Here is a 23173-nt window from a genome sequence, read left to right as displayed (position 1 = left end):
ATGATTCTGTGGCTTTTTAAACTAGGGTAATGAGGAAAACCGTATTTGGTGCTTTTTACAATTTTACAGAACATATAGCTATCACCACAAAATAACAGGTTTACAAAGCAAAGTTTAATCCTTTCGAGATAAAATAAGCAAAATTAGTTCACTGAATACAATAAAGAGGAAGAAGCTACAAGCAGAACAATGCACTTTATGGCAACAGTGACACTGATCTGAATGGACAAGGAGCAGTTAAGGTTATGAAAATGTTTTGCTCATTATATACAAACAATAAACAATGTATGATGGAGTTATGAGTTACATTATTGGTGCTTATTTGGTCTAAGTCAACAATAAGGAACTGATAGAAGTTGTAGAATTTCCCAGTATAATACCTGAATAACCATGGAACATGATTTCCAATGTGACTTAGATCCAAATGAACCAAACTAAATTTCAAAGATGGTTGCAAGGAACAACCTGTATTCGTGTAAGAAAAAATATTGATTTATTCCAATATTTTGCTTTCATCAGCCCTGATACAAATGCAAGTGCTCCCTGCTGCTACTTTATGACTTGTCATCAGTTTGAAAAATTTGCTGTAGCATTATGGCCACTCACTGACAGGAACTCCCAGCAAAGGGCATCCCAAGCATGCCTGTTTCAACCAGGGTTGTTTATTACACAAAAATGCTATACTCCATTTGTGTAACATATCAGTATCCGTAGAAACTGTCCATATTGTGAAAACTCTACGAACATTTTTACTGGCTGAACTGTAGGTGAAGGTTGGCACATTCTGAGACAATAGTCTTTGACAGTTCGTTAGAGGAACATTCGGTCCTTGCTGTGGGAGAACCTTGTATTAAGTTCCTGAGATTTCTTCAGCAGCCGCTGCTTCTGTGCTTCATCAAAGCGATTCACCTGCAGGTCTGCATCCCGATCAAATGGTCTCCTCTCCACAGGTTTGTCAGCCTTCTCCTTTGCTTTTTCCTTCATCTTCTTTTCGTGCAAAGTCATCAGAGACTCTGCACGTTTAGACTCCTGACAACAGTGAGTGAGTAGAGACATTTTCATCAATATGAACCCAACAAAAAATGCATTATAGCTGAAATTAACAATGTATTGGGAGGACCATGAAAAAAGAATAATGAGATAATACCGCTTACATTGTATTTTGACACTTTTTCTGCCATTTCCCTGTCCTTTGGGAAGACTTGTGGGGCACTGTCTTGCTCTGATTCACCCTTCTTCTTTCGCTCAAGACATTCCTTTTAGAAGAGAAATATTAAACTCAGAAGTAATGAGGATCTTTCAATTACCAATAATAGGAATACAGAATTGTTTCTTCTTAATTACCTGAGCCTTGCGCTCCCTGTCTGCTGGCGTGTCAGTCCAAATGGAGCGGTCTTTGTTCTCTGGACCTGATCTCTTTTTGAAGGTGCGAGCTCCTAAGCCAATGTGCTGCAGCTCTGGTGGGAGCTCCGTCATCCATGATTCTCTGGTGAGCACCTCAGGTGTGTCCTATTTAGACAAAAATCCACTCAAGGTTGAATTCAGACAGGAGAAGATGAATACTTTAAAAGCATCAAAGAGGACAGGGAGAAAGGAACAGACCAAGATACAACTTTTGTGTTCAGAGGTGAATCTTCATGTTTAACAAAAGAGTTCACACAGTGTAGCCGGTGATTCTCATGCTTTTTTGGTCATTCACCACCTCAGTCAAGGGGGAATTTTCAAGCCCCTCCCACCCGGATTGCCCCACCAAAATGTTAATGTTATTGGTAATTCTAATCGAACAGACCAAGCTTATAAAAAATTTCTGTTATTGAAATAATATCGAGTAACAAGACTTTCTATTTTTCTTTGAATTTAGTGGTCCACGTCATAAATTTATCCATTTTGTAAGTTTATATCTCACAATAGTCTGCTGCCCCTTGTGTGTGAAAGTTTGTTTATTGATCTGCTGCAATTACCATGCCAACATTAACTATTATTTTTGCAATTTGCAGGTTAGATTTTTCTCCCAGTCTTTTATGCATCGCTCTTCTCATTTCAGCTACATGTACGCTATTAATGATTACTTTGTTTGTTTGGAATGCATGAGCTTTGTTGTCAATAAAGAAAGGCATAAATGCAGATAGGCATGAAAAGGAAAATGTCACCAGTTGTTCTGGTCCCACCTGTCATCTCTCTATTCCCCACCACACTTTGAGAACCGCGGGTGTAGCATTTTCAGATACAACTCTGGGAAAAACATCAGGACTCACGTTTCCTGTCAGTTTGTCTTTCATTCTTTGTGCTCTCCATTCAAAGTCCCAAGCCACAGAGTCCTTTACTGGCCCCTTGGCCGGCATGGGACCAATGAGATGCTCATCCTCTCCCTCACTGCTGGAGGGCTCGGCCTGGTAGCCTGGAGGAAGGGCAGGCCCTGGAAAACCTTCTCCATCTTCATCGTCGTTATTACTATCATTGTCGTATGCTGCTCTGCGAAACCCAGGAGGCAAAGATGGTCCCAGAACAGGTGGCCTGAGGGAAGACTATAAAGTTACAGCTTCCATAATTAGGTAGATATCCAAACTGATTATGTTCACTTATCATAAACGTCTGTAATGAAAACCAAAATGTATTTGCTCACCTTTCTGGTGAGCTCTGTTGTTTCTTAAATCCTGGTGGGAGAGCTGGTCCAAAGAAGCCATCATCCTCATCTTCTTGCAACTTTGATTTTTCCACGCTGTTAAAAACACGTTACTTTTCTTCTCTTATCATCAAGGCATCATTCATCAAAGTTTAATGGTTGCATTAAAATGTATATTGGGTTTGTGCTAACAACTCACTTGATTTGCATTTCTAAATGTTAGCATGATATTTCAAAATGGGTCTTGTTAGGGCTGCAACTATAAAAAAGAATTTCTTTTAAAATTTTTAAAACCAAATTAAAGTGTTTTGGGATTTTTGTGTGTGTGTGTGTGTGTGTGTGTGTGTGTGTGTGTGTGTGTAAATATAATGGATCTACTATTAAATCGTTTTTAAGCAAAGCTTAATCAAGTGCCAACAATTCTACATGTTCATTTGTCACTGCCTTTACAATGCAACGAACCTGAGGTTGTAAACATGAATTTTATGATCATAAAATATGAGTGAGAAGTTTGTAAAAGGTCTTGTCCTGCAGATATCAAACTACCCATTGAAGCCTCCCCATTGAATTTAAGGAGGTCAAAAGACAGGCATACTGGAGGATCATTCTCCACAAACTGGCAACTTACAGCATTAGTAAATAAGGCGCTAGCCTAAGCCATCTAGAGCTTTTGAAGCCTTAATAATCTTCCTTTTCAGACAGTGTTAAGTTAGACCTACTCTGCACGCCTGTCTTCAGCTGGGTGTCTCATCTTAGCTCTTTTCACCGACACCTCCGGCTCACTGTCCTCCGAGGAGCTGGACGGGTCCCCACGTTTGTACCCCGGAGGCAGGGCCGGGCCAGCGACTGCAGAAAGCAGGAGGAAACAACGTTAGATACCGCTGCAGAGGCAATCTGACACCAGTGTTAGTGATCCGCAAAAACTGGAGCCTCTGAAACATCATGTCAGCTCTCACACTCACAGCCTTTTTCATCTTCGGAGTCTTCCTCGCTTTCTTTTCTGAACATCGGCGGCAAAGCAGGTCCGATTAGTTTATCAGACGACATATTTGACACCGACCACTTATTCACTAAAGGCCGTGGTTTCAGTGATTTCTAATAAAGCCTGAAAGCGGCCCCATACACGAAGGGAAGATACGGTGGAGCAGGATCTGACCTTTCACACAGGAAGTAAACACTGAGACCAAACTGTCGTCCATCAAGTTACCCGAGGCTAGACCAATTAGAACAGGAACTCTGCACGTGTTTCACAATAAAAACAAAACAGTTTGACCCAATGTACTTTAACAGACCGGTAACCTTTTTTAGACAGCTCCTATTTCAACTATTCAAACTGTTTCATTCAGAATTTGGCTAGCAACTAAATCCGATTTAAATTAGAATAGTTTAATTAACAGGTAGAGGGTTAATTAGACATTAAATCATTTTGTGTTTGGGACTATTGGTTAGACAAAACACTACTATTTAGATAACTCTGGGTTACTCCAACTGCATTTCTCACTTTTTGCTGATTTTTATGGACCAAAGAACAAATGTATTAATTTAAAAGATATTCAGAGTAATTCATCCAAAAAGCTTTAGGTGTAATGTAAAAAAGCTCTTTCTGAACAAACTGTAGAATATTGAATAGAAAACAGTATATAGCAATCTAAAAGTGAAGTATATTAGCTGGCCTGTAATACTTACAGAGGCCTTTTTTCTGCATTATGTACCTTTAATATCTTATGTACATTTTCCCGATTATACTTAAATATCTGCTATTCATATTTAACACTTGACTGGAGAATTTGTACAGTTCTGTATGAGTTGATTTACTCACATGAGCCCATAGTATTTTTGTGAAGCGCAAATGAACCCGGCTTTTATTTATTAAGATTTCCGGAAGTTATTTTCTGCACTATATTAGCTTTACAGCAGCGCATATGTCCAATAGCAGAAGCATCATCAGGCCAACGTCGTGGGATATTTGGTTGCTTGTTGATTAGAAAGATAAATCCGGCATGGTTTGATAACAAATGTTGAATTAAACGTTTTTAAAATGGGAAAAAAGGATAAAGGAGACCGCGGTGAGTTGATGATGCTCGGTTTTTAACATAGCTAAATAACAGCTAATGTTAACATGGTGGCCTTTTACATGAAAGTTTTAAGGCAAGCTTTGAGTAAAACTCACAGATGTGGGTGGAAAATGGCAAAAATAATATTTCTGAAAGCAGTAATCGATCATAAACATGAACTAGGTGTATTGACTGAAATGCGCATTGGACGGTGCATAGCGTCTGTTAGCACACAAATATGCCGTCTAATTTTAAAATAACATTCATAGCATCAGGAAGGGAAACCAAAAATAAACCTTAGTCGTATTGGGACAAACGGACTCACCGAGAGCTCAGTGGTGCTGATATATTCGTGTCTTATTACTGATCACTGTCTCTGACCTTTGTGTCCGGCACACAGACAGGAAGTCCAGGAAGCGTCTCTGCGATGAGGAGGATGATGAAGAAGAGGTGGGTGGCAGCGAGTCTCAGGAGGCCATACCTGCTGCTGCTGGGAAACAGGTGGATGAGTCCAGTACCAAACTGGATGAGTATGGAGCCAAAGACTACCGTGTTCAGATGCTGCTAAAGAATGATCACTCCTCACGCCCCCTCTGGGTGGTAAGACATGCTTGGATTGCTGATTTGAGACATGTTACAAATTCACAGGATCTTCTAATGGATTATTTCTTTGTCTTTCATTCTCGTGATGTCCTTTTTATATGTCATTATCATCTCATCCAGGCTCCAGATGGACACATTTTCCTGGAAGCCTTCTCACCAGTGTATAAGTATGCCCAGGATTTCTTGGTGGCCATTGCGGAGCCAGTGTGCAGGCCTAACCACATCCATGAGTACAAGCTGACGGCCTATTCGCTGTATGCTGCTGTCAGTGTGGGGTTGCAGACCTCGGATATTGTGGAGTACCTGCAAAAACTCAGCAAGACATCCGTGCCTGATGGAATCGTGCAGTTTATTAAGGTCAGACGGAGCATGAGGGAGGGCAAACCTCATGGGATATATCAAAACATTTGCTTTCAAAGTATGCACAACTTGATTACTTAATCCCCTTCCTTCTTTCAGCTCTGCACAGTGAGCTATGGCAAAGTCAAGCTGGTGCTCAAACACAATAGGTAAAATCATTTCAATAATCATTTCAATAATCATCCCTTCGGGTCTTTTCCTAACTGTGCTGCCCATTCATCATCAGGTATTTTGTTGAGAGTGCCTTTCCTGATGTGATCCAGCGCCTTCTGCAGGACAACGTGATCCGTGAATGTCGCCTCCGTTCTGCAGACGGAGGAGACACTGAACTCATAACTGAAGTCATACACAGCAAGTCAGCAGTATGTCATCCAACTTTTTTCCACAGGCACATAAATATAAAACAATTTGTTTTGTCATCAGTAATCTCAAACACATTTTCAGACATACAAGTTTGCATTTAGTAACCATCGGTGGGTGAACTCGTGCAAAAGGAGACAGCCATGACACACACACACAAAATTTATACATACACTTCAACAAATATTGATGACATTTAAAATTATACTACCACGTGAACTCCCATTGTCCTGTTCATACATACAACAAATATAAACCTCTGTTTCTGTATGGCAGATCTCCAAGTCCATTCAGGAAAAAGGAGGCACTTCCATCTCACAGCAGTCCAGTGATGGCCAGACCTCAACCCAGCAGGTCCCTGAAGACATTTTCAGCTACTATGAGCAGATGGATAAAGAAGAGGAAGAAGAGGAGGAGACTCAAACTGTGTCTTTTGAGATCCGCCAGGTACACGTGATTTTTTTTTTTTTTTTTTTTTTTTTCTCTCTCTCTCTTTCTCGGCTGTTTCAATGTTGCCAAACTGTTGCCACAGCTGACATCTTTTTATTTGGAATTTAGAGAAAACACAAAAAACTTGTGCGACAAAAAAATGGACCAGACTCAGTGATTACCTTCCTAGCAACAAACTTTCGCCCTGCTCTATGTGCCCTACAGATAATATTTTATTTGAAATGAAAAAATGAAATATAATCTTTTATTTCCCTCTCTGATCTGTTGTAGGAGATGATTGAAGAACTGCAGAAGCGCTGTATTCAGCTGGAGTACCCTCTTCTAGCAGAGTATGACTTTCGTAATGACACTGTCAACCCAGACATCAACATAGATCTGAAGCCCACTGCAGTGTTGCGGCCCTACCAGGAAAAGAGTCTGCGCAAGATGTTTGGAAATGGACGTGCTCGCTCTGGGGTCATTGTGCTGCCTTGCGGTGAGACAGCTGGTTTACTGCTGACACATTGCCTGACAAACAGAAAACACAATGAATAGAAATAGTCCTTGGATAGAAAAGTGCTAGAATTTAGATATAAAATGTGCATAATGTATCATCTGCCTATCCAGAATAAGGGATTCTTGTACCTCCTAGATTCATTTTTCTAATACTGAAGCATTGTCTTAGTTTTCTATGGGTCTCCATGACTTTATTGCCACTTTGCTTTCCAGGAGCTGGCAAATCTCTGGTGGGCGTGACAGCGGCATGCACAGTCCGTAAACGCTGTCTGGTGTTGGGTAATTCCTCTGTGTCAGTGGAGCAGTGGAAGGCCCAGTTCAAAATGTGGTCCACTATTGATGACTCTCTGATATGCCGCTTCACCTCTGACGCCAAGGACAAACCTATTGGCTGCTCTGTGGCCATTAGCACCTACTCAATGCTGGGCCACACAACAAAGCGCTCCTGGGAGGCTGAGAGGGTCATGGAGTGGATGCGCAGCCAGGAATGGGGACTGATTATCCTGGACGAGGTGCACACTATCCCTGGTGAGCAGTTGCAGTATATTAGCTTTTCAGAATCATTTTCAGAATCAAGAATCATTTGGTGTAATGACTTTGGATACAGTAGGACATGGATACATAAAGTAGACCCAACCAAGTAGAATCAACCAACTAACATTATTATTCATCGTGTTCTCTGTAGCCAAGATGTTTCGTCGTGTTCTGACGATTGTCCAAGCGCACTGCAAACTGGGGCTCACCGCCACATTGGTCAGGGAAGATGACAAGATTGTAGACCTCAACTTCCTAATTGGGCCGAAACTTTATGAGGCCAATTGGATGGAACTGCAGAACAATGGCTACATTGCCAAAGTCCAGTGTGCGGAGGTGAGTCTTGGTGTGATTGCACGAAAAAATAGGATAAAGGGACATGAGCATCAGATTTTATGATTAAGACAGGGCTGATTCTGCGCTGTGAGCAATCGATTTGTTTGTGAAGGAAGATCTCAAAAGGTATGACATGGTCATATAAACACATCATAAGATTCAGTAGTGTTTGGCCAAGGCTGTGTTGTGTCCTGTAGCTGATGTCAGGATACAACTATTAGCCTTATGGCAGAGATGTGGAAGTTTAGTTGAGGACCAATTTTAAAAAATGATTAAATAAATTACATACAATTACAAGCCTCATCTGTGAAATTAAACTTAATGGTTTAAATCTACCTAGATAAGTACTCTTATAGCTTGATATTTTTAGATACGTCTTGAACTTGAAAAGCATCTTATACATATCTGGTTGTATTGCTGGTTAAAATCTACTCTTTTCTCTTCCTCTCTTGCTTCACTCTGTGTCACACTTTCATTACCTATCGGTTTTAGTTGGGACTATGGGTGCAAATTGCTGTTTAGTGAAGCCAGGCTCATGTTTATTGGTGGCGTTAAATTTCATAGTTGCTTAATTTTAACTGTTCGTAAAATAAAGTGATTATTTTTAGAAAGTTTACCAGGATGCCTGGGCTCAGGAGCTCCAGAGCCCAGGGTGCCTTTATTCCCAAAGCCATCGCTGCTTTAAACCAGCACAGCTAGGTTAAGACTTTCTTTTCTTATTGCACTATTGCACTTTTTAATGTGTTCTGCTTTTGTGTCTGTATGTTTGTGCATGGGTTTTAGTTTTTTTGGTTTTTTTTTTTTTTTATAATGCAAGTAAATTGATCTTTGGAGAACAAATGTAAAAAATAAGTACACTGTAAGCAAACTACTGTGTTTGTTTCTATTCAGTGTAAATTTTTTCTGTTTCTACATGATCAAGAATATGTGTATCTGAACCATTTACTTGTGTCTGTGGTTCAGGTGTGGTGCCCAATGTCTCCAGAGTTTTACAGAGAATATGTGGCCATTAAGACGAAGAAGCGCATCCTTCTCTATACCATGAATCCCAACAAATTCCGTGCCTGCCAGTTTCTCATTCGCTTTCATGAGCGACGCAACGACAAGATTATTGTCTTTGCTGACAATGTCTTTGCTTTAAAGGAATACGCCATTCGCCTCAACAAGTAGGTTACTTAGAGGAGGAACAATTAAATTGCTTCTGTTATTTCTCCTGTTTACATTAGATTTCTTGACATTTCCTATTCCTCTCTGTTTTTCAATTTAGGCCTTACATCTATGGCCCGACCTCTCAGGGGGAACGTATGCAGATTTTACAGAACTTCAAACACAACCCCAAGATCAACACCATTTTCATCTCTAAGGTAACCAATGATTCTGTGACGAATTTACCTGCATATAACACGGACTTTGCTCCATCAGCCACCATCTTTCCAGTAAGAGGCTCGTAGTTGGGAACTTTGTCTGTTAATGATTGAATTAAAATCAGATTTAATTAATATTCATGTTATAGCATGTGGAATGTACATTTTTTTCATCATGTTGGGCTATTAGACTTCCTTTCAGACTTTCACTCTCAATTGGCACAGACTATGTACTATTTTTATTGGTTCAGCAGTCTCATACATATTTTATTGCTTAAGGGACGATCTCCTATTTGCAGCTTCTCAAGAATTATACCTTGGTGTATGGGAGGAGTAGAAGTCTGTTTGTCTTAATAAAATAGTAAATGCACTGTACTAGCACAGTGATACAGTGGTATTTTTACATGATTGTGCACTGTGCCTTTGCCACCAAACAGGTTGGAGACACTTCATTTGACTTGCCGGAAGCCAATGTTTTGATCCAGATCTCGTCCCATGGTGGATCACGCAGACAGGAGGCCCAGAGGCTTGGAAGAGTCTTACGAGCCAAGAAAGGTTAAGAGAAAACCTTTGTATTGTTTGCTCATACATGACAAATACATTATTCTTTGTGCATCTGTGGATAAGTACAGTCATTGTAATTACTTCTGTCTTCCTGTTTAGGAATGGTAGCAGAGGAGTACAATGCATACTTTTATTCACTAGTGTCCCAGGATACACAGGAGATGGCTTACTCCACTAAAAGGCAAAGGTTCCTGGTGGACCAGGGATACAGCTTTAAGGTTGTGTTTCTTGCTACGCCACAATAAGCACACAACATATATGGGCAAAATCTTTGTCTCTAAACCTTTGACAATCTAATTTGGTACCCACTTTGATAAAGCATTTTTTTTTTTATTGAAAAGAATAAACAAGATTTTTTGTTTTACTTGCTGGTGTCTGAACTCTTCTCCCTGGCCAGTCAGATGAAGTCTGACTGGACTTTGGAGGGTGAATTGATCCAAGATTCATCACCATGATAATCTGAGAGTGATTTTTTGATAGTGCGAGGAATTTCTCTCAGGAACAAAACAAAGAGTGAGCCAGAAAAGACAATGGTTTCACAAAAAAAATCTTTCGCTCACAAGGATTGATAAGAAGATAAGAGGCTACATGTTCTTCAGTAGTTAGCCATCTACGCTGTTTTAACTGGTGGACCACATGTTGAATTAAAAACTCACAACAGAAAATTAAAGTTGCAGCAACATAAAAAAAAAATGCTGAGTAAATGTTAACTTGCTCAGTCATGAAGTTAAACAAGTAACTACCTTTTCTTCAATATTTGTGAGGAATTCTGCAGGAGATATGGGAATTATCTGTGGACTATGTCTCACCTAGTTCTTTTTAAGTCAGCAGTTCCTCTTCCTCCTCAGGTCATCACCAAGTTGGCGGGTATGGAGGAGGAGGATTTAATGTTTTCCAGCAGAGATGAGCAACAGCAGCTGCTCCAGAAGGTCCTCGCTGCCTCAGATCTGGATGCTGAGGAGGAAGTAGTCACAGGGGAGGTGGGCTCACGACCGCAGGTGAGGGGCTATATGTGGCACTCAGACAATCCTTATGTAATTTGCATGCTGGCCCCATGGTGATGCTTATCACAACATTCCCACATTTGTTTTATTCCTCCCCATCTCTTCATCAGTTCTCAAGGCGAACGGGAACCATGAGCTCCATGTCAGGTGCAGATGATGCAGTCTACATGGAATATCAAAGCAGAAGTAGCAAAGCCTCAATGCTGACCAAGAGTGTTCATCCGCTGTTCAAGCGCTTTAGAAAGTAGGTGCGCTAAGTCAGCCCCTGACACTTGAGGGCAACTGAAGAAAGTTGAGGCACAATAATGTACTGAGTCTAAGCACCCAACTGCCAACAGCAGGTTTGCATAGTCCAGCTGTTCTGGAGAACAGAGCAATGACCTGAACATGAACATTCTCTGAAGGTTGTGATAATATACTGAACATTGCTCCCTCCTAGTAGCAGCTGATATGTGTAACTGAAACATATGGAAAGGATCCAGTGAACTGCACTTGAAGAACTCAGCTGTCCAATGGTAAAAAATTATAAGCGTCCTCAAAGACCAACATAGACAACATTTGCAGATCAAATGCATTACCAACACTGTCTCAGTTTCAGTCACTGTTGAAATCATAAAAACAAACACAAATTTTCCTTGAACCAGATCTTCTTTATATGTGAATGACTGCTTGGGTATGTTAGATAGGCAATGCTAGTGCTTTAAGTAACTAAAGCTCATCTCTCAGACATTTATAGTAGTGACGGGAATAACCTGTGATTGTTTTTTGTTGTTGTTTTTTTTGTTTGTTTGTTTGTTTTTTTTACTGTGAGTGGTTACATCTTTGAGAACTGCATTGGTGAACGTGGCAACACTTTAAAACATCACAAACATAAATGATCCCCACTTTGGTTGTAAACTAATGTGTTTTGTTATGGAATTTCCTTGTTTGCAATGTTTTTAAATGTGCTTTGTAAAATAAATGTCTTTTTGTCAATTTCCATTTTAAAGTTTAAAGTTAATTACAGCAATCAAATGCTGTGGCACACAATGTCACAAGAAAAGCTGATCAAATAACTAAGGGTTTTTATGTTACACACAAAGTATATAAGTGTGAGTAACTGCATTAGTCTTTTTTTCTGACACATTGGTATGAACAGAACAGAAGAACAGCACAATGGGACATGGCAATATTCAAAACCAACAAACCAAACTGTCGAACATTTTAAACATTTCTTGTCAGCAATTACAAGGCATAATGGGCTACACGAGACATCTTCATTCTCAGAACGCCAATTTATTTGAACCGAGTAAACTACTCTAGCATTATAGTTGAAAACTAAGTGACGGAAGGCTTTTTTCGAACATGGCATGAGTAAGAGCTTGGGAGAGAAATGGGTAAGGGTTTTGGGGTCTACTTCCTCCGCTTGAAGGTTTGAATATATTCAAAAAAGAAAAAAAAGCTTGAGCCCAGTGCCTTGTGTAAGCTGCCAAAATGTTGAGTGTGGGAAAATCTTCCTAGCCACCCTCTGCTAGACCACAGGGCTTGAATTCCCTCTGAATGGTCTCATCTGTCTCCTGGTACGTCAGTCTGTGTCTTGTGCCCTCAGGAAGCTGAAGACTCATCCTCTTGTCTTGGAAGGAGTCAGTAGTAAGATTTAAATTCAAATTGGTTGACATTGTAAAATGGGGTTAAACTTTCAGACATAGGGATAAGAAGCATGATGATTCATTTCCTTTTAGGAGTTTTGTAACAATGATTGTATTTCATAACTGATGGTTAAGAACGGGCTGTTTGAGCTCAGCTGTGATTTCTCAGAAGGGCAACAAAAGCAATTCAGTGGGCAGTGATGTGTTTTGGATTTGAAACTTAATTCAGCAAATCAGTTTAATCACTTTCTGGGACATGAATAATAGCAAATATTGAATAGCTGAAATGCTATTGGGCCCTGGCATTGCACTGGCACTGCCATGTATCTGCCACAGGGATCAAATGGTCTGTCAGGCTCAAGAAAAATGTTCCACATAAATCTTCAGGCTTTAGGTAACTTCTCTTTGCAATCCAGTTCCACAGACTGTTTATATATATCAGTAGCACTCAGAATCACGTCTGCTCCAGATTCTAAATGTAACTGCTAAAACGAGCTATGCAGCGGGCAGACTTCCATGTGTAGGTGGAAACAGCTGATCATTTGTGTTCTCACGTGACCGTGGGAGGGCCCCTCCTTTGATTCAAAGACGAAATTTGGTTTTATGTAAAGTTAATGTTCATTCCGTGTGTGTTTGCTGCCGGCGGAGCGTGCGCGTGCACGTAGGCTGATTGATTGGTGTGATGTAACTTCAGCACTTGCAAGTTGAATCGCCCTCCTCTCACCCGATGAAAGGACGAACCCAAAAGGTTTTGGTTTTTTTTTTTTTTTGTTTTTTTGTTTTTTTTAAGGGGGACGCCCACAACCGAATACAGAGTTATCCCTCCCTTCTATTTGAGCGAACATCCAATCCTCTTTCACTTCTGAGGTTGTACAAGAGACTGTGGATAAGCGATCCTCAATAAAAGCCCATCCAGCATTACAGTACCACACAGGGAGGGCAGCGTCTGCACGTGCAGGGAACAAGCGTCTTTAAACTGTCAACTCTGAGCTTTTAGCCTTTTGCGTCAAAAGAAGAGACAACGCTGCGACGTTTTATCGGGTTTTCTTTTTTTCTCTTTTCACTGAAAAGTTTCTCCATAATGGCATTTCTGAATCATTTTACGAGCGCATACAGGAAGAGCGTTCAGGGCGACCGACTGAACAGGCAGCTGTTCTTCATTTTACGCGCCCTGCACAAGTCAGCTGCCAGCGAGGCTTTGGGGATCTCTGCGGCCGGAGAGGAGCCCATGCCCCAGAGGATGATCACACCGGGGGATGTCGGCGAGAACACCAGAGTTAAGACCCTGAAAGAGATGCCCGGACCCAGCACCGTGACGAACCTGATCGAGTTCTTCTGGAGAGACGGATTCAGTAGAATTCACGAAATTCAGGTATCTGTGCCCACGTGTGCATGTGATGCTTTAAATGATTTATTCTACGTGTGAGATATTATCTTCCATGATCTTTCGATCAATGACATTAAGCCTGTGTGTTCTCGGCGTTTGTCAAATTTGCACCTACGGGTAAAATGGCACCGACCTTTGCGTAAAAGCGCACTGGGGGTTTGGTAGCGGCTAATTTTCCCGTCAGGTACGGTTTTTTGTAACACCCACCACCCTCCCATGTCAGTTACAAGAAACACTGAAAGTGTTTTTGTATTATAACATGTAGCATATAGTCTCGAGAATACGCGTGGCTCCGAGTTGGTCGGGGAAATGTTTAAAAGTGAATATAAACCAGTGTTTTGAATGTCACCTCGGTGTGTTTTACTCGGGAGCATGGCTGTTAAATAAGTTCTTTTGTTACTTAACTCACTGCAATGTGCAAGCCAATGCTGATGTAAGAAATGTGTGACTTCAAATTAGTACGCGCCTCGTGGTGTCTGTCAGTAGTTTTTTTTTTTGTTTTGTTTTGTTTTGTTTTGTTTTTTTTTTTTTTTTTCAAATCATACTTATCTTATTCAGATGACAGAAGGTTTCTCAATTAATTAAGCAAAATATTCGAAGTGATTCAGGTTGCATAATTGTTTGACTATTTTTGTACTGTTTAGATCTCAAATCAAATTGTGGCACACTTGCAGTTTTCCTAAATAGCACTTTATTGGAAACACCACCAGACGCACAATTCACTCCCCAGAATTGCAGATATCCACATTTACAAATTCAATATTACTCAGATCAAATGATAAACTAATTAAGGTAGATTACTTGTTTCCCAAACAAATTTCCTTTTGTTGCAGACCAGTTCTACCTGAGATGCACTGATACAGTTGGGATGGTTGTCAGACGACTGCTGAAATGTGCTTAACATTGTTAATCACTCCGCATTAATCTTTTCAAATTGAATTATGCCTTGGGATCGTATTTTGAGATTTGTAACTGTTTTTGCAATTTCAGTTTATCATCCTGAAGTGAAATCACCACAATTTGGTATCAAAGTAGCATGAACAGAGAAATGTGTCTCTTAATGGGATGTTTTCACTGTTGCTTCATAGATGGAACATAGAAAGAAGTATGGAAAAATTTTCAAGTCTCGTTTCGGACCTCAGCTGGTGGTCTCAATTGCAGACCGTGATCTGGTGGCTCAGGTGCTGAGGGCTGAGGGCATAGCCCCTCAGAGAGCTAACATGGAGTCCTGGAAGGAATACAGAGACATGAGAGGGCGATCCACTGGCCTCATCTCAGCGTGAGTCCTCCTGGGAACTTTGATCTTAGAAGTTTAATGAATTAAAACTAAAATAAATAACTTAGAGGTTGGAAGGATAATCGCTTTAGTTTCCATATGTGTAGATGTGTGCAAGGCACAACCTGGTTTCTGGGCAACATTTCCAAGACTTGCATTTTTTTTTTTTTTTCACCAGCTTCTTCAATAATTTTTCAGCAAACCTAGATGATAACTTTGTCTGTGATTAGAAAGATGCCAAAAAATAACCCCTGGTTTCCTGTATCCTGTTTTCTAGTGAGGGAGAGGAGTGGCTTAAGATGCGGAGGGTGCTCAGACAGCTCATCATGCGTCCACGTGATGTGGCGGTGTTCTCTGATGATGTCAACAAAGTGGTAGATGACCTAATCAATAGAGTGTGTATTATACGAGCACAAGAGCCTGATGGTGCGACTGTCCAGAACGTGAACGACCTCTTCTTCAAATATGCCATGGAAGGTTTGTTGTGGCGTGAACAGAGAATCGGGCAGAATGGATTTGAAAATGAGTACATTTCAATAGGAAATTCTGTTAGGTCAATTGGAGAGAATAAAATGCAGCAAGTGGTTGTTTTAAATTAGATAGAGAAAATAAACCAATTTGAATGTTGTTCTATTGTAGATCAGGCACATGGTTATGTTTTATGGTTTAAGCTATCCATCCACAGTTATTGAAGTATTGAACATACTAAACTTTATGAACCCCTGATGTACACTTTGGTGTAAAAGAATCAACAAATGAAGCTCTATGTAACTATGTAACTCTACATAGTATAACTCCCTCTCCTTGGCCTTTGTCTTCTTAGGTGTGGCAGCGATTTTGTATGAGTGTCGACTTGGCTGTTTGGAAAATGAGATTCCCCAGGAAACCCAAGACTACATCAATGCGCTGCACCTCATGTTTAGCTCCTTCAAGACAACCATGTATGCTGGGGCGATCCCCAAGTGGCTCCGACCTGTCATTCCTAAACCGTGGGAGGAATTTTGTCTCTCCTGGGATGGCCTCTTTAAATTCAGTAAGTTTTGATTGTTGACCTTGTGTTTCCAAGACAACACTGCTTGTATTAAGAACAGCACATTCATATCGAAAGGGTATCAGCAATTTAGCACTGGACTTCCTTCAAGTCTTCTTCAAATTTGGGAAAAACTGCAATAGAGGATGCGTTTTCCTTACTGGGGTCCCTAATAAGGGTGAAGTGCCAAAAGAAGCCAAGGAGGCTCTAATATGAACCAGTAACGTCCATCATAATTTTTTTTTCCAGATTTGAGTAACCTTTTCCAGAGCCAAAGGAGCCAATATACAACAAACACTGAGGAGTACTGTCAATGACAAAAAAAGGCCTTTGTTTCTAAAATGGGTGGAATAGTCCTTCAATGTTTCCGATCCAGAAAAGCCCTAAATCAAGTGTACTTCATTATTAAAAAAGAAAAAGACTTGAAATACGAAACGGAATTGACTTGTCCAGTAAAATATCTCATGCCGAAACGTTCCCATTTTTAAAATCAATTCAATAGTTTTCATTGTGCACATTTGTTTGTTCTCTCCGTGGGATCTCTTACCAAACTGTGACACTTAGTCTTTTTCAGTATTTGCAAACTTTTTTTTTTTTTTTCTTTTTTGATGAATTAGCCTGGCATCAATAGGAAGGAATGTTGATTTGCATATAAATCTCTACTGCTGTACCATGAGACTGTGGGAGAAGGGGGTCCCTCTGTTACATAACCCATTCTCTCTTCTCTTTCCTTTCCTTCACTGTCCTCCCTCACATTCCCTTCACTTCTCACCTCCTCATAACCTCCTTCTTCCCCACTCATCCCTTCTTTTTTGCCTCTGTCTGATTTCAGGCCGTATTCATGTCGATAAGAGGCTTGCAGAAATCAAAGCCAAGCTGGAGCAGGGAGAAGAGGTGAAAGGAGGATTACTCACACACATGCTCATTACCAGAGAGATGAGTATCGAAGAGATCTACGCCAATGTAACAGAGATGCTACTGGCCGGAGTCGACACGGTGTGTCTGTGTGCCTGTGCCTATGCAGAAGTGTTCAAACCAGCAGAAAGGGCTTTGCAGAGGTGCAGTGAATATGGCTTTGCCAAAAGGCGGAGCATTTGGGAGTTGCACGTGTCTGTCTGTGTGTAGGTCTGAGTCAGTGTTGAGTTTCAAGGGTTGGGTTTCTGGCGCCATGTCCATGCCTGTGAAGCTATGCCAGCGTCAGGTCAGAGCAGTGAATTGTGGGGTTACACAGTATCCCACTGACAAACTTGTTCTCACTCATATTTAGTTTCTCATTATTTGTCTCTGTCTGTTAAATCTACACAGGGGGGCTTTTGTCCCCCCCATCAGGAGACATCTGTGTTTTGTGTTCACGTTTCCACATAGAACTTAATTGGGTAACACTTACAAATAATTAAGACTGTTGTTTTAATAGCACTTTAGAGCCACTTCTTGGGGAAAGTTACTTTTTTTTTTTCTTTTTTTCTTCTTCTTTTTTTTTTTTTTTTTTTTAACTGATAGATTAAAAAAGTACAGAAATGAGAAACAGAGGAGCCAGAAATGACATGGCATGAAGCAGAAGTTCCTAATTTGGACCAATTTTATTTTTTCAAGGCTTGTGCCTCTTGCATCATTACACACACTGTCATAAAAATTAAAGGACATTCATAAAATATTTGAAATGAGAGAACTATTGACAAAGACAAAGCCATCTGTTGCCTCACATTGGACAATATTCACTAAGATTGTTTTTCCAACTTTTTCTGTGTGTGCGTCTCTGCACTTCCATCTGCCTAATTTGTTTGGGGTACTGTCAGATTAGTCAGAATTATGGGGTGTACAGTGTTTTGTGCTGAGCTAGGGGCCACAGGATAAAAGGATGTGTGTGTGTGTGGGGATTTTTTTTTTTTTTTTTTTTGTTGAACTGCCACGTCCTGGCAGGGGGTCAGACTTAGTTGAACCATTACCTGACCCCTTGATGCATTTGCCTTTACTCAGCACACACAAGAGCTGTCAAGACATGTTAACCACAGACATTAGTTATAGCATAGACTGGGCAGAGGTGAGATGAGGGGGAGAATAAGGGGGTGAGAGGGATGCAGAAGAAACAAAGAGAGGTGAGTTGATGTCATAAGGAGGAGAACAAAGAGTAGGGTGCACGATTGCATGATGGATGTCAGACCAAAAAGAAAGGAAAAAAAAAAAAAGAAAAAAGTAATAGAAAGGTGGCAGGGAGAAGCACAAGCCTTTTAGAGCTGTGTTGGGGCAGGCTTTTGTCATATGATTCCTCTCTGCCTTTGTCTGAGGTGTTGCCAGTGTTTTTTGCCAGCTGGGGTTGATTAACAGAGCTTTGGGTACATTGGGAGACGTGACAGAATGGAGAATCTGAGGAAGGGTGCTGGAGGACACAACACTAAATTGAGTGGTGGTATATAAAGGGTATATACAAGGGTAGGACTTAGTTTGTCCTCTTGGAGACACATATCTCAGAGGTTCAGCTTTTGTGTTAGTCTTTAGCTCATGTGTAGAAAAATTAAGCAACTGGGTGGAAGGATAGACAAGGTCAAAGTGCAGTGAAAAGGAGGGAGTACAATATAGCCAGTCAGGGCTATGACGTGCTATTACAGGAAAGAAGACACCCATTTCCATATAATTTGCTCATTTGCATATGTCACTGTGATTGAAATGTCAGTGGCATGTGAGTCAGAAAAAGTAGGAGTTGGGACAATTGAGAAGATTGAGATAACTGAAATAAGTAGGAAGGGTGATTACAAAAGAGGAAAGAGGAAATGAAAATGATCGGGGCATTTGTGATGAGAAGGAAAGTGTGAAATATGTGGAAATTGTTAGGAGAGACTGTGGAGGGTGAGAAACAAGATCTGCAAGTGGATGTATGTCTTTAAGAGTGAGGCTGACGTAACTTTGAATTAGATTCATTAGGATCATCCTTTTTGCATTTCATTCAAACCTAAACCTTGTAATGCTATTAAATGTGGCGTAGCTGATTGCCATTAATTAAAGTAGGGACAAGAATAAATGGTGAGTGACGTAAGATAAAGATATAGGCCTGTGATTGCAGCTGGTACAGCGGACTCCAGTGTCTGTTCAGCACATGGAATTGAGCCCCTCTCCCTCAAAGCCCCTCACTGTTTCCCAACACTTACGCAACATAGTAGAACCTCCTCTGTCAGCTTAAACTGCACCCAGACCTGTTACAAAACATCAAGTGCAAATGGGACTCTCAACTCAGATTTATTGGGAAAGCAAAAGATAAATAAAAATCTGCAGCACATAAAAAGAGAAATGTATACAATCAGTTGGGTAAAGGAGAAAAAACCTTTTCTTTCCTCCTAGACATCTTTCACCCTTTCATGGGCAAGCTACTTGTTGGCACGACATCCACATATACAGCAGAACATCTTTATGGAAGTGACAAGGACTCTGGGACCCGGGACAGTTGCAACAGCTGACGATGTCCCTAACCTGCCCCTCATCAGAGGGCTGGTCAAAGAAACTCTCAGGTGCACACTCCATTGATTTCTTTCTTTTTTCTTTTTTTTTTCCCATTTATCTCAGTTTTTGTCTTGCATGTTTTTTTTTTTTTTTTTTTTTTCCTGTCATTGAGCGTTTGCCGTTCATCATCCATCTCACATTCACATTCACACAAATTAAACTTTGTGAAAAGATCAATGTATAGGGCTATTGAATAACAGTCTTTGTGCACCCCTCCCTGGGAGCAGGCTTTTTCCAGTTCTCCCAGGCAACGGAAGGATTACCCAGGATGACTTGGTGGTGGGCGGATACTTCATCCCCAAAGGGGTAAGACTGTTGGAGATATAATAGATGCAACTCCTCTGGAGTGTGCATGTGCTGAAGAAGAGTGTAACCATAAGAGCAAGCCAAAAACATTACAGTGGAACCAGATGTAATGTGATCTTACATTACTCATACATCTGTCTCTCTTTTTCATACAAATGCATGTACAATAGCTCAGCTGTTTTCATTACACAACAGACTTTTTTGTGTTTTATTTCTTTGTCAGACTCAATTGGCCCTGTGCCACTATTCTACATCTTTGGATGAAGAGAGCTTTGCTGATGCTTTAGACTTCCGACCAGATCGCTGGATGCGGAAAGATTCCACAGATCGTGTCGACAATTTTGGCTCGATACCCTTTGGCTACGGGATCAGAAGTTGCATCGGCAGGAGAATAGCAGAGTTGGAGATGCATCTCTCTCTCACAAGGGTTGGAATTCCTCCCCTACACACACATTAAAATTTTCAGCATGTTTATAAATATATCCACTGACGGGCGAGGATTAACATTTTTAGTACCATGCCAATGCAAACAACTAAGAAATACTAAAGTCACCATAAAGGCATTCAGAGATTTTGTTTTTTTTTTTGTTTTTTTTTTCCCCCCAATAAGAGATCCAACTCATGATTCATTTACTTTAGGCCGTCACTCAAAGTCACATGCCCGAAATGATACAAAACTTAATGATGATAATGGGTAAATTATTTAAAAATGAACTCCACCCTTGGAATTGGCTGTAGAGATCAAAGTTCTTTTTTTTTTTTTTTTTTTTTTTTTTACCAGGTTGCTTGTGCTGTAGAGTTAGGCATTTGGAAATGGAAGTCTATGATGATTGACTCACTCTTGCTGTCAGCCCTAAATGGCCATTTGAGGAACTGTGATTGTTGACACCTTCTGAGACTCTTGAGGGTTCCGTTTACAGGCTTATTGGGCAAATTTTGCATACTTTCAGGATTAAATTAAACCATTTGTTGATCATCTGTACAGCCAAATATGTTCAGCCATTTAATGGAAATGAATAATCATATAGCATGAACAATTCAAAGAAGTGAGTCTAACTATCCATACCCAAAGCTTGTGTCTCAGATCACACATCTTGCACAGGCATTTTTTGTGAATCCGCCAATGTAAATGGCCAAATGAACCCTTTAAACCAATTCATTGGACAACTTCTTATTGATAAAATTAGTTGTTCAGTCTAATTGACTCCTGTGTTTTTGCTCCTTTTGCAGCTCATTCAGAGGTTCCAAATTCGCATGTCCCCCCTCAGTGCTGATGTCAAGGCGAAAACCCATGGCCTCCTCTGCCCCGCTGCCCCCATCCATCTGCAGTTCATTGACAGAAACTAGATGGTGGCTCAACTCCATAAGGTCTGCTGTACTGTATGGTTCTTGTTTTTGTTTTTTTCGTTCTTTTAACTTTTATTCCGTAAGTGCTGATTTGTTGTTGTTTTATATTTTTATAATGATTTTTATATATATATATATATATATATATATACATACACACACACACACACACAAGGCTTTTAGTACACCTTCCACTGCTGAATTTTAGATTTTGTGCTATAAAATAAAACTAAATTAAATGGATATCAAGGTTGGACTGAGGTTTTACTCAGGCAAAAAATGTGTCTCACGTCCTGTTTTTTTTTTTTTGTGAGAAGGACATAAAATGGTACTGGACCAAATATGTGAAGTTAAAAGCTACTTTTTTTTTTTTTTTTTGTACTGCTAGACTTTCTGCTCCACCCTGTTCAAAATACTGAGGGGAAAAATAATTTATCTGTCATTTCATGTTCAAGTGCCTGCATTCATATATTATTAGTATATTAAGAATTATTATTTCATGATCACACTGTTTCCTTCTAAAGTTTGAGAAAGTGATTTGACATAGATTGTTGAAGGGCAACCACGAATGTGCTGAAAATGATGTGTTATTAGAAGTACATATATAATGAGCTTTATTTGAATATCTCCATGTTGAAAGCCAAAATATTTAGCAAGTCGATTCTCTCTGCCACTTCAATATTTTTTTTTTTTTTTTTTTGCCATACTGTGGACGTAATCACGTAAGTGGTATGTTACATAATTCTGTTCCATGTCCTGTATATCCATGAAACATATTCACAGTGGGGGGGAAAAAAAACTTAAATATAAAACTAAAATATTTTAAATATAAACATGAAATATATAAGAATACTGTTTTAACTTTTAAAATAAAGTAATTTTATCTTAATGTGAGTTTAAATTAATTATATAAAAAGAAAAACTAAACTCACGCACAACATCCATGTTCAGCTATTTCAAAATGTATATCTGATTACACAGTATATTTGCATCAAATAATGTCTTTGGTGTTTTTGTTTTTACATGCTGTTGTGAATGCAAGTATTTCACCAGACTGACTGCATCATGAGTTTGCTGAGAAGGATAATGTATGTTACAGAACAGTTTGTTACAAGGGGAAGAGACAAGTTGTTGTTGTTGTTGGTTTTATTTTGAAGGATCACTCTGCATGGGGGGAGGGGGAAGGCACTTCAAACCAAGGCACTGATGTAACCAATAAATGAATGATTCCAGTCATTCAAAATATTGTGCATGCAAACAGTTTTTGCTTGTTTTTTTTGTTTTTTTTTATTCTTTGTGAAGATCACAAAGTGTACAAAAACACCACACACTGTCATGTGAATTTATTGGACATTTGGGTAACATTATGAGCAGTTTGACCAAGAAAATGATGTAGCTATACTATGTAATAATTACTATAAAATTCCTGTTGCTTTTGTAAACTGACTGAACATTGATAGAAAAATGAGTATAATTAACTTCAAATAAAGATTTGTACATGTCTTCTTATTAATGGTGGCTGTTTGTCTTTGCATTTTTATATGGTTCCTGTTCACTCTGAATGTATGGCTCTATACTAATTGACTGAGCTAGTCAAATGCAGCATGTCTATCATAAATTAGTAGTTGACTAAATGACAAGTATTAAGTGCTTTACACACTGAGGAATATATTTGTATTATGTGATATTATACCCCTGTCCCAAAAAATATAAATTATACTTTTTGTATTTTCATTACCAATTTTGGTAATATTGCATATATATATTTATTTCATTAAATTGATTTATTAAATATGAGTTATTTCAGCATTGTGATTATTTTGAAGCATCTACACAGAGAATTATTTGATGTAAGGGTTAGGGTTTCTTTCAAAGGGAAAGAAGGGAAACAATCTTTCCTGGCTGCGGTGCAATATATTCTCTCGCGATCTTTGTAAACGAGAACACAATCGGAAGTAAA

General features: G+C 39.7%; 3 protein-coding genes across 4 annotated transcripts; 2 read left to right on the top strand and 1 right to left on the bottom strand.

Moving 5' to 3' along the window:
• Window positions 1-101: 101 nt before the first annotated feature.
• On the bottom strand, window positions 102-3775 carry gpalpp1 (GPALPP motifs containing 1). 2 transcript variants are annotated; one of them, XM_029498656.1, is made up of 7 exons: window positions 3586-3775; window positions 3343-3469; window positions 2624-2719; window positions 2256-2514; window positions 1345-1509; window positions 1155-1256; window positions 102-1029 (listed from the first exon to the last, which is right to left on the bottom strand). In XM_029498656.1, exons 1-7 carry the CDS (start codon window positions 3668-3670, stop codon window positions 811-813), a joined length of 1053 nt encoding a protein of 350 aa, XP_029354516.1. In that variant the 5' UTR covers window positions 3671-3775; the 3' UTR covers window positions 102-810. The 2 variants fall into 2 exon arrangements, with proteins under 2 accessions (XP_029354516.1, XP_029354517.1); XM_029498657.1 differs by having other exon boundaries at window positions 2244-2514; window positions 3352-3469.
• Window positions 3776-4540: 765 nt separating this feature from the next.
• On the top strand, window positions 4541-11698 carry ercc3 (excision repair cross-complementation group 3). The gene is made up of 15 exons (XM_029498375.1): window positions 4541-4689; window positions 5078-5277; window positions 5401-5637; window positions 5740-5789; window positions 5867-6002; window positions 6277-6447; window positions 6721-6925; window positions 7159-7473; window positions 7631-7815; window positions 8779-8981; window positions 9083-9179; window positions 9617-9734; window positions 9843-9961; window positions 10592-10741; window positions 10858-11698. Exons 1-15 carry the CDS (start codon window positions 4662-4664, stop codon window positions 10993-10995), a joined length of 2352 nt encoding a protein of 783 aa, XP_029354235.1. The 5' UTR covers window positions 4541-4661; the 3' UTR covers window positions 10996-11698.
• A 1623-nt stretch (window positions 11699-13321) lies between these two features.
• On the top strand, window positions 13322-22811 carry cyp27c1 (cytochrome P450, family 27, subfamily C, polypeptide 1). The gene is made up of 9 exons (XM_029498455.1): window positions 13322-13747; window positions 14851-15041; window positions 15316-15515; window positions 15862-16071; window positions 16901-17064; window positions 19402-19568; window positions 19788-19866; window positions 20090-20293; window positions 21097-22811. The coding sequence occupies exons 1-9, from the start codon at window positions 13457-13459 to the stop codon at window positions 21211-21213; spliced, it is 1623 nt and encodes a 540-aa protein (XP_029354315.1). The 5' UTR covers window positions 13322-13456; the 3' UTR covers window positions 21214-22811.
• The last annotated feature ends 362 nt before the right edge of the window (window positions 22812-23173 follow it).

The sequence above is a fragment of the Echeneis naucrates genome, chromosome 3 (assembly GCF_900963305.1).
Source record: "Echeneis naucrates chromosome 3, fEcheNa1.1, whole genome shotgun sequence".
Lineage (NCBI taxonomy): Eukaryota > Metazoa > Chordata > Actinopteri > Carangiformes > Echeneidae > Echeneis > Echeneis naucrates.
The sequence above is the reverse complement of the archived record's forward strand: the minus strand, read 5'-3'. Positions and strand labels throughout refer to the sequence as shown.